Genomic DNA, 11,851 nt, shown 5'->3' with positions numbered 1-11,851 from the left:
AGAGAGAGAGAGAGAGAGAGAGAGAGGGACAGAGAGAGAGGGACAGAGAGAGAGGGACAGAGAGAGAGAGGGACAGAGAGAGAGGAAAACATAACATCAGGGCTGGAGGAGAGGAGGCCTCAGGTTGTAGACAGCGTTGGAGGAGAGGTTGACATCCTCTGCCAAGCTTCAAAGCTACGCATGGAGCTCTTTCACAACATGGGTGTGTGGAGGATGGCAGGAAGGGGAGGGGCTCCTGTCAGGGGAGGGGCCTCAGTCTCTCAGTCTAACCCCCACCCCCTGTGTCTCACACACACACACACACACACACACACACCCCGTTAGAGGAGTCAGAGTATTCTAGACAGCGACCTGTCTAAGGACTCTCTCTAACCAGGAAATGTAAAAAAGGATTCTGATGTGAAATTATTCATCCAGTCATTTGAATAATTCAAATGACTTAAAAAGGACTCCATTTTGTTTTTTTGGCAGGCTTCAGTGCTATTTACCTCTAATCACATTTTTTATCCCAGATAAATGAATAAAACTGTCTGTTGGTGAACTGGGCCAATCATAATTAGTCTTCACTTCTTATGCTGATTTGTTTAAACTCAAACCAAATAGCGAATCAAATTGAGGAGTGTATTTGTTTCATTTAGTGAGATAAGGAGAGGTACATTTACCGAGGAATTCTGATCACAGTTCATCAAATAAGGTTTTATTCATAATTTATTCATGGGGCGGCAGGGTAGCCTAGTGGTTAGAGTGTTGAAAGGTTGCAAGTTCAAATCCCCGAGCTGACAAGGTACAAATCTGTCGTTCTGCCCCTGAACAGGCAGTTAACCCCACTGTTCCTAGGCCGTCATTGAAAATAAGAATCTGTTCTTAACTGACTTGCCTGGTTAAATAAAGGTCAAATAAATAAAAAGTATCATCTGGGATATTTTGGGGGGGAGATTTCTGTACTTAAATAGCAGCACTGCCTAAAATATCATCTCCGGAAATCAATCAAAGGTTCATAAAAGACAGTAGAGGGACAACGTGGATTTGCATGTCAACGACACTGACGTGGCGATGACCACAGACCTGCCAGAGGAAAGCATCTGTACGACGAACACTGAGATGGCGTTCTCCCAAACGCTCGCTTCGAGGTACCCCCCCATTCTCCCAGACCAGCTTCGAGGTACCCCCCCTTTCTCCCAGACCAGCTTCGAGGTACCGCCCCTTTCTCCCAGACCAGCTTCGAGGTACCCCCCCTTTCTCCCAGACCAGCTTCGAGGTACCCCCCCTTTCTCCCAGACCAGCTTCGAGGTCCCCCCCCCCCGTCCATCCTCCCACAAGAGGACCCCCACTGCTGTAGAGGACAGCGAGAGCTCCATCTCTGTGGGCTCATGTGGGTAAAGCCATTCAAGCGGGTGAAACCATGCAGACCAGCCGGTCCAGGCGGTATCCTAGGACACGTCCTCAGGGCTCAGACCAGCTGGTATCCTAGGACACGTCCTCAGGGCTCAGACCAGCTGGTATCCTAGGACACGTCCTCAGGGCTCAGACCAGCCGGTCCAGCCGGTATCCTAGGACACGTCCTCAGGGCTCAGACCAGCCGGTCCAGCCGGTATCCTAGGACACGTCCTCAGGGCTCAGACCAGCCGGTATCCTAGGACACGTCCTCAGGGCTCAGACCAGCCGGTATCCTAGGACACGTCCTCAGGGCTCAGACCAGCTGGTCCAGCCGGTATCCTAGGACACGTCCTCAGGGCTCAGACCAGCCGGTCCAGCCGGTATCCTAAGACACGTCCTCAGAGCTCAGACCAGCTGGTATCCTAGGACACGTCCTCAGGGCTCAGACCAGCCGGTATCCTAGGACATGTCCTCAGAGCTCAGACCAGCTGGTCCAGACGGTATCCTAGGACACGTCCTCAGAGCTCAGACACACACACACACACCCTACGTACACACACACATCCACACACACCCTACGTACAGACACACACACATCCACACACCCTACGTACACACACACACGCACACACACACCCTACATACACACAAGGCCATGTTTGTGAATAAGACACCAGCCACACAAACAGTCAAACAGTAATAATGTGTGTTCCAGTCCAGCTCTGTGATAAACAACATGAAGTGTTGCTTTACAGTAATAATGTGTGTTCCAGTCCAGCTCTGTGATAAACAACATGAAGTGTTGCTTTACAGCAATAATGTGTGTTCCAGTCCAGCTCTGTGATAAACAACATGAAGTGTTGCTTTACAGTAATAATGTGTGTTCCAGTCCAGCTCTGTGACAACATGGAGTGTTGCTTTACAGTAATAATGTGTGTTCCAGTCCAGCTCTGTGATAAACAACATGAAGTGTTGCTTTACAGTAATAATGTGTGTTCCAGTCCAGCTCTGTGACAACATGGAGTGTTGCTTTACAGTAATAATGTGTGTTCCAGTCCAGCTCTGTGATAAACAACATGAAGTGTTGCTTTACAGCAATAATGTGTGTTCCAGTCCAGCTCTGTGATAAACAACATGAAGTGTTGCTTCACAGTAATAATGTGTGTTCCAGTCCAGCTCTGTGATAAACACAACATGAAGTGTTGCTTTACAGTAATAATGTGTGTTCCAGTCCAGCTCTGTGATAAACAACATGAAGTGTTGCTTCACAGTAATAATGTGTGTTCCAGTCCAGCTCTGTGATAAACAACATGAAGTGTTGCTTAACAGTAATAATGTGTGTTCCAGTCCAGCTCTGTGATAAACACAACATGGAGTGTTGCTTTACAGTAATAATGTGTGTTCCAGTCCAGCTCTGTGATAAACAACATGAAGTGTTGCTTCACAGTAATAATGTGTGTTCCAGTCCAGCTCTGTGATAAACACAACATGGAGTGTTGCTTCACAGTAATAATGTGTGTTCCAGTCCAGCTCTGTGATAAACACAACATGGAGTGTTGCTTCACAGTCAACACGTCTCCAATGTGACTGATACTTGTGGCCAAACCAGAACTTCCTCTTTCTAATCAGTTGATGGGTCTTTATATTTAAAAACACGCCAACAGTTTGTTCCCTTGTTTCCGCAGCTCTTAACTGTTGACGAGCTCCTGGGCTTCTCTTTTTTCTGTCCTGCTCACGTCAACAACTTCTGCTGTCAGGCTCTTTCTCTCACACTCTCTCTCTCTCACACACACACACACACACACACACACACACACACTCTCTCACACACACACTCTCTCACGCACACACACACACACTCACGTTACCGTACACCGTGTCTGTTCTCAGGAACAAGTTAAACAAACATGTTGTATCACCAGTCACATTAAATAACAGGGCTTTCCTCATTTAGACAACGTGCATTTTAAGGACGTGTAGCTGTTATTGTAGTCAGTGGAACTGACATTGTGTGGTCAACCTGATGTACTTTAACTATCCTACATTTAACTATTAATGACATACACATTATGAGAGAAACTGGCCCTTACAGTAGAGGACTCGTATAGCAACAGCCTTCACACCACAGCAACATCCTTCACACAGAGCAACAGCCTTCACACAGAGCAACAGCCTTCACACAGAGCAACAGCCTTCACACAGAGCAACATCCTTCACACAGAGCAACAGCCTTCACACAGAGCAACAGCCTTCACACAGAGCAACATCATTCACACAGAGCAACAGCCTTCACACCACAGCAACAGCCTTCACACAGAGCAACAGCCTTCACACACACAACAGCCTTCACAGAATAATAATCTGGCTGACCAGCCTATCCACTAAGGTCTGAAGGTCAGCTGTACTTTCTATAAACTGTCAACCTGGGCGTTGCCGGAGCAACGAGACACTGATTCCCAGGAAGACATCTGTTTACCTCTGGCTGCTAGAGGCAGCATGGCAAACGCCAGCCAATTCCCTATATAGTGCACTACTATAGACCAGAGTCCACCCAATTCCCTATATAGTGCACTACTATAGACCAGAGACCACCCTATTCCCTATATAGTGCATTACTATAGACCAGAGCCCTATTCCCTATAAAGTGCACTACTTTAGACCAGAGTCCACCCTATTCCCTATATAGTGCACTACTATAGACCAGAGCCATATTCCCTATATAGTGCACTACTTTAGACCAGAGCCCTATTCCCTATATAGTGCACTACTTTAGACCAGAGTCCACCCTATTCCCTATATAGTGCACTACTTTAGACCAGAGCCCTTTTCCCTATATAGTGCACTACTTTAGACCAGAGCCCTATTCCCTATATAGTGCACTACTTTAGACCAGAGTCCACCCTATTCCCTATATAGTGCACTACTTTAGACCAGAGCCCTATTCCCTATATAGTGCACTACTTTAGACCAGAGCCCTATTCCCTATATAGTGCACTACATTAGACCAGAGCCCTATTCCTTATATAGTACACTACTTTAGACCAGGGCCCTATTCCCTATATAGTGCACTACTATAGACCAGAGCCCTATTCCCTATATAGTGCACTACTATAGACCAGAGTCCACCCTATTCCCTATATAGTGCACTACTTTAGCCCAGAGTCCACCCTATTCCCTATATAGTGCACAACTTTAGCCCAGAGTCCACCCTATTCCCTATATAGTGCACTACATTAGCCCAGAGTCCACCCTATTCCCTATATACTGCACTGCATTAGCCCAGAATCCACCCTATTCCATATATACTGCACTACTTTAGACCAGGGCCCTATTCCCTATATAGTGCACTACTGTAGACCAGAGCCATATTCCCTATATAGTGCACTACTTTAGACCAGAGCCCTATTCCCTATATAGTGCACTACTTTAGACCAGAGCCTTATTCCCTATATAGTGCACTACTTTAGACCAGAGCCCTATTCCCTATATAGTGCACTACTTTAGACCAGAGCCCTATTCCCTATATAGTGCACTACTATAGACCAGAGCCCTATTCCCTATATAGTGCACTACTTTAGACCAGAGTCCACCCTATTCCCTATATAGTGCACTACTTTAGACCAAAGCCATATTCCCTACATAGTGCACTACTGTAGACCAGAGCCCTATTCCCTATATAGTGCACTACTTTAGACCAGAGCCCGGTAGAAGAAGCAGTGCACTATAAAGGGAATAGGGTCCCATTTGGGATGTGTCCATCCTCTCCGTCCAATAAAAACACCACTGTGTGTTCACATGACCCCTCCAATGACCCCTTCATGACAAACTAAACCAGCACACTAGAGACAAGTCGATAAAACATTGTATTCCTCTTTAGGGTTGAAGTCCAATCTGCACGAAGACGACCGGTAAGACTTCCACACGGGGAAGAGGGAGATGAGGCCACAACGAACAACGTTTAACAGCTTTAAAAAAATTTAAATCACGTATGAATTCATCTTCATCGTGGACTCGGGTGTCAGAAGGCCTCAGGGAGACGGTTTAGCTTTTTCCATTTAGTAATAACGATGCCAAAGCCTGGTATTATGTGATAAAGCACAAGTATTAGACTATACTGTAATACTGCACTGTACCTGAGGTAAAAACACACAAAAACACAGAGTACTTTAACTGTAAATATCCATGTAATACACCCAGGGAACTGATAGGAACTAACCCCGCCCCCCTGCCCCCCCCTCCCCTCCCCCCGATAACTGCCTGACACATCGATTGGCTGGTTAACCTGATTGGTTGGGTGTGATTCCAGAACTGTCCTATCACTGCTCTGTGACTGACAGGCAGGCCCGTGTTGCTGACAGACTCCACACACACACACACACAGAGAGACAGTTAATTACTAATGCTTTTCGGGGGAAACGTGTCCGTCCGTCCGCCTGCCTTAAATAGAAACATGATGAGACGTGTCAGTCTACGTGGAGGCATGATGAAATCAGCTGTCCAATCAGGACGGATTAACAGACGGTTGCCGGAGAGCATTAAAAAGGGACCTGTCGTTTCATTGGCTCTGAACTGGGCTTGTTGATGTTAGAAATTAAGCCACATGGACAGTGAGGAAGTCTGTCTGTCTGTCGTTAGTTAGTTAGTTAGTTAGTCAGTCAGTTAGTTAGTTAGTTAGTAGTGGTGTGTTAGTTGGCTCTGAACTGGGCTTGTTGATGATAGAAATGTGTGGCAGTTAATAGAAATTAAGCCACATGGACAGTGAGGAAGTCTGTCTGCCGTTAGTTAGTTAGTTAGTTAGATATTTAGTTAGTTCATTAGTAGTGGTGTGTTAGTCCAAGACATGATGAATGATCTGTCTCTATGTATCTCCTTGCTCTTGTTATATGTGGGCTGAAACAAAGCACATTGTTGGTGTTGGACGGGGTATGTTCACCTTGGAAGGGCTGTCTGCAAAGAAACGTGAACAACTGTATCGATGTTGGGTGAAGAAGTCCAACGGACTTTAGCTAGTAGTGGTGTGTTGATCATTAGACATGATCACGTTCTGGCTAGATCCCCTGGTGCTATCTCCAACAACCCACTAGATCCCCCTGGTGCTATCTCCAACAACCCACTAGATCCCCATGGTGCTATCTCCTACAACCCACTAGATCCCCTGGTACTATCTCCTACAACCCACTAGATCCCACGGTGCGATCTCCAACAACCCACTAGATCCCCATCTCCAACAACCCACTAGATCCCCCTGGTGCTATCTCCTACAACCCACTAGATCCCTCTGATACAATCTCCTACAATCCACTAGATCCCCATCTCCAACAACCCACTAGATCCCCTGGTGCGATCTCCAACAACCCACTAGATCCCCATCTCCAACAACCCACTAGATCCCCCTGGTGCTATCTCCTACAACCCACTAGATCCCTCTGGTACGATATCCTACAACCCACTAGATCCCCATCCCCTACAACCCACTAGATCCCCATCCCCTACAACCCACTAGATCCCCATCCCCTACAACCCACTAGATCCCCATCCCCTACAACCCACTAGATCCCCATCTCCAACAACCCATTAGATCCCCATCTCCAACAACCCACTAGATCCCCATCTCCAACAACTCACTAGATCCCCATCTCCAACAACACACTAGATCCCCATATCCAACAACACACTAGATCCCCATATCCATCAACCCACTAGATCCCCATCTCCAACAAAGAGTTGGTAGTTAGTAAAAGAAGGTGGTTAAAGGAGTCAGTGAACCTGGAGCAGCAGCAGCGTGATTGGTCGGCTGTAGACTCACCTTGGAAGGACTGTCTGGCTCTCTCCACGAGTTCCTCCACAGGGTAGCTGGCCAGGTCTCCTCTGGCATGCTTGGTTTTACAGTACGTACAGGCATTCAGACAACTGGAGAGAGAGAGAGAGAGAGAGAGAGAAGAGGAGGTCACACCTCAGACTAGTGAAGTTTAGCAGTAGAACCGCCAGGACTTGAGACGTTACAAGCAGCGGCCAAGGAAGCCTTTTTGAAGGCGGCCATTTTAAAGAGATCTAGAGGTGTTGGAAGATGGTTCATTAGATTATTCTGAAACCAAATAGCCTTTTAACTAAACGTTATAATATAGAGAAGAACATATCTGAAGAGGAAAAGGAATCAGGTTTAATACGGAGAGAGAACTGAATCTTTGGAGTGGTATAGTTGGTTGGTCCACCCCTCCCTCTTTGGAGTGGTATAGTTGGTTGGTCCCCCCCTCCCTCTTTGGAGTGGTATAGTTGGTTGTTCCCCCCCTCCCCTCCTTCCCTCGGTCTTTGGAGTGGTATAGTTGGTTGTTCCCCCCCCCCCCCCCTCATCATCAAGGGCTCTTTTGATGTCAGTGCCGAGGTGGACAACTGCTTTCCTTTCAGACATGATCAATTGTTCTGGTTCTCCGTACGTCTGTCTCCTTCTGCTTGTTATATTTGCTGTGAAGTGAATCTGAGAGGAGAGAAGCACAGTGCAGGATGGCAGGTTTCCATTCCTTAGTGTGACTGGCTGGCTGGCTGGCTGGCTGGCTAGGCTGACTGACTGGCTGGGCTGACTGACTGACTGAGCTGACTGGGCTGGTTGACTGGCTGAATTCCTCTGTTGCTGGCTGGCTGGCTGAATTCCTCTGTTGCTGGCTGGGCTGGCTGAATTCCTCTGTTGCTGGCTGACTGGCTGAATTCCTCTGTTCCTGGCTGGCTGGCTGAATTCCTCTGTTCCTGGCTGGCTGGCTGGCTGAATTCCTATGTTGCTGGCTGGCTGGCTGAATTCCTCTGTTGCTGGCTGACTGGCTGGCTGAATTCCTCTGTTGCTGACTGACTGGCTGAATTCCTCTGTTGCTGGCTGACTGTTTAGCTCAGACGCTCAGGGCTTTTGAGTTCTCAGCTTTCCTGTTCCCCTGATGAGCTGTGTGTCCGGCTGAGTTCAGACAGCTATGTTAAACTACAGCTGTCACACACACAGCTATGCCAAACTACAGCTCACACACACACATCCAAGAGCAGGCAGTGCCAAAACTTTGACATGGCTGTATCATGGCTGTTTCCAAGTTCTGGAAGAATGAAAGAGAGGAGAGGGAGACAACAGCTGTATCAACATTACCTGTTCTCCACACAGATCCTCTCTCTCCCTCCCTCCCTCTCTCCCTCCCTCCCTATCTCTCCCTCTCCCTCCCTCCCCCTCCTCTCTCTCTCCCTCCCTCCCTATCTCTCCCCCTCGCTCCCTCCCCCTCTCTCCCTCTCCCTCCCTCCCTAGCTCCCTCCCTCCCTACCTTTCTCCTTATCTCCCTCCCTCCCTCTCCCTCCCTACCTCTCTCCCTCCCTCCCTCTCTCCCTAGCTCCCTCTCTCCCTCCCTCCCTAGCTCCCTCCCTCTCTCCCTCCCTCCCTCCCTCCCTCCCTCCCTCCCTAGCTCCCTCCCTACCTCCCTCCCTCTCTCCCTAGCTCCCTCCCTCCCCCCTCTCTCCATCCCTCCCTCCCTAGCTCCCTCTCTCCCTCCCTAGCTCCCTCCTTCCCTCCCTAGCTCCCTCCCTCCCTAGCTCCCTCTCTCACCCCCTCCCTCCCTCTCTCCATCCCTCTCTCCATCCCTCCCTCCCTAGCTCCCTCCTTCCCTCCATCCCTCCCTCCCTCCCTCCCTAGCTCCCCCCTTCCCTCCCTCTCTCCCTCCCTCCCTAGCTCCCTCCTTCCCTCCCTAGCTCCCTCCTTCCCTCCCTAGCTCCCTCCTTCCCTCCCTAGCTCCCTCTCTATCTTAACCACTAAGACACACGGTGTTGTACAAAGCCCGTGCTGCTGGTTGTAGTGGCGTCTGGCCTTGACGTGCCAAGCTGCTGGGATTCAGGAGATCAATGATGCTACTGCTGTTGTCTTGCCTTAACCCAGGATTCTAGAGAGGGAGAAACGAGTCTGTTTTTCATTGGTTTAAAGACAGCCAGAGGGAAAAATGGAACAAATGGAAGAAAACAGAAATGATTCAAGCTGGCTGGTAAAGGAATGTTTTATATATATATATATATATATTTATTTATTTTTACAGGGACACATTTATTTTTCACATTCCGAAGACTTTGTAAGCAAGATTTTTGAGACCATGGTCAAACAACCGTGGAAACAAAGCAGTTATATTTTTCTATGGTATATATTAGGCCTCGTGTTGGGAGGGATAAAGACTAGGATGACTCCTGGACAAACAGTCCAAACCCCCCTGTCAGTTCAGAAGATTAGGATGGAGTAAACAGGGTCTGTCTAAACCCCTGTCAGTTCAGAAGACTAGGATGGAGTAAACAGGGTCTGTCTAAACCCCCCCGTCAGTTCAGAAGACTAGGATGGAGTAAACAGGGTCTGTCTAAACCCCCCCGTCAGTTCAGAAGACTAGGATGGAGTAAACAGGGTCTGTCTAAACCCCCGTCAGTTCAGAAGACTAGGATGGAGTAAACAGGGTCTGTCTAAACCCCCGTCAGTTCAGAAGACTAGGATGGAGTAAACAGCGTCTGTCTAAACCCCCGTCAGTTCAGAAGACTAGGATGGAGTAAACAGGGTCTGTCTAAACCCCCGTCAGTTCAGAAGACTAGGATGGAGTAAACAGGGTCTGTCTAAACCCCCCCGTCAGTTCAGAAGACTAGGATGGAGTAAACAGGGTCAGTCTAAACCCCCGTCAGTTCAGAAGACTAGGATGGAGTAAACATGGTCTGTCTAAACCCCTGTCTGTTCAGAAGACTAGGATGGAGTAAACAGGGTCAGTCTAAACCCCCCCGTCAGTTCAGAAGACTAGGATGGAGTAAACAGCGTCTGTCTAAACCCCCGTCAGTTCAGAAGACTAGGATGGAGTAAACAGGGTCTGTCTAAACCCTCCTGTCAGTTCAGAAGACTAGGATGGAGTAAACAGGGTCTGTCTAAACCCTCCTGTCAGTTCAGAAGACTAGGATGGAGTAAACAGGGTCTGTCTAAACCCCCGTCAGCTCAGAAGACTAGGATGGAGTAAACAGGGTCTGTCTAAACCCCCGTCAGTTCAGAAGACTAGGATGGAGTAAACAGGGTCTCTTTAAACCCCCCTGTCAGTTCAGAAGACTAGGATGGAGTAAACAGCGTCTGTCTAAACCCCCGTCAGTTCAGAAGACTAGGATGGAGTAAACAGGGTCTGTCTAAACCCCCGTCAGTTCAGAAGACTAGGATGGAGTAAACAGGGTCTGTTTAAACCCCCGTCAGTTCAGAAGACTAAGATGGAGTAAACAGGGTCTGTCTAAACCCCCCCGTCAGTTCAGAAGACTAGGATGGAGTAAACAGGGTCTGTCTAAACCCCCCCGTCAGTTCAGAAGACTAGGATGGAGTAAACAGGGTCAGTCTAAACCCCCGTCAGTTCAGAAGACTAGGATGGAGTAAACAGGGTCTGTTTAAACCCCCCTGTCAGTTCAGAAGACTAGGATGGAGTAAACAGGGTCTGTCTAAACCCTCCTGTCAGTTCAGAAGACTAGGATGGAGTAAACAGGGTCTGTCTAAACCCCCGTCAGCTCAGAAGACTAGGATGGAGTAAACAGGGTCTGTCTAAACCCCCGTCAGTTCAGAAGACTAGGATGGAGTAAACAGGGTCTCTTTAAACCCCCCTGTCAGTTCAGAAGACTAGGATGGAGTAAACAGCGTCTGTCTAAACCCCCGTCAGTTCAGAAGACTAGGATGGAGTAAACAGGGTCTGTCTAAACCCCCGTCAGTTCAGAAGACTAGGATGGAGTAAACAGGGTCTGTTTAAACCCCCGTCAGTTCAGAAGACTAAGATGGAGTAAACAGGGTCTGTCTAAACCCCCCCGTCAGTTCAGAAGACTAGGATGGAGTAAACAGGGTCTGTCTAAACCCCCCCGTCAGTTCAGAAGACTAGGATGGAGTGAACAGGGTCAGTCTAAACCCCGTCAGTTCAGAAGACTAGGATGGAGTAAACAGGGTCTGTTTAAACCCCCCTGTCAGTTCAGAAGACTAGGATGGAGTAAACAGGGTCTGTTTAACCCCCCCCCCCCCCACCCCCCCCCCAAACAGTAAAAATACTAAATAGTGATTTACAAACCGAACCATTATAGTTGTCAATGAAGAAGCGTCACATGCCAACAATGATCTAGTCTCACAGAGTAACAATGAGACGAGCAGAAATAGACCATCCGTGACCAAATGATAACATACAGGCTTCAGTCTCATAGAAGCACAACACATTCATCTATTCAAGGACGCGCCCCCTACAAAGCATTACATGGGCTTGCTCCTACCTATCTCTCTGATTTGGTCCTGCCGTACATACCTACACGTACGCTACGGTCACAAGACGCAGGCCTCCTAATTGTCCCTAGAATGTCTAAGCAAACAGCTGGAGGCAGGGCTTTCTCCTATAGAGCTCCATTTTTATGGAACGGTCTGCCTACCCATGTCAGAGACGCAAACTCGGTCTCAACCTTTAAGTCTTTATTGAAGACTCATCTC

The 11,851-nt window shown here is 48.2% G+C and overlaps 1 protein-coding gene across 2 annotated transcripts in view; it reads right to left on the bottom strand.

Annotated features, from left to right (window-relative positions):
• Positions 1 to 6,716: 6,716 nt before the first annotated feature.
• Positions 6,717 to 11,851, bottom strand: part of LOC109885706 (threonylcarbamoyladenosine tRNA methylthiotransferase-like) — a 288,428-nt gene continuing 283,293 nt past the window's right edge. Inside the window, exon 8 of one of the 2 annotated variants that reach the window (XM_031812256.1) lies at positions 6,717 to 7,287. In XM_031812256.1, the coding sequence (XP_031668116.1) occupies positions 7,077 to 7,287 (211 nt within the window). In that variant the 3' untranslated portion in view covers positions 6,717 to 7,076. The remainder of the gene's footprint in view (positions 7,288 to 11,851) is intronic. The other variant, XM_031812255.1, reaches the window with a different exon arrangement.

This window comes from Oncorhynchus kisutch, unplaced genomic scaffold (genome assembly GCF_002021735.2).
Source record: "Oncorhynchus kisutch isolate 150728-3 unplaced genomic scaffold, Okis_V2 Okis02a-Okis13b_hom, whole genome shotgun sequence".
Lineage (NCBI taxonomy): Eukaryota > Metazoa > Chordata > Actinopteri > Salmoniformes > Salmonidae > Oncorhynchus > Oncorhynchus kisutch.
This window is presented reverse-complemented; position numbering and strand designations above follow the sequence as displayed.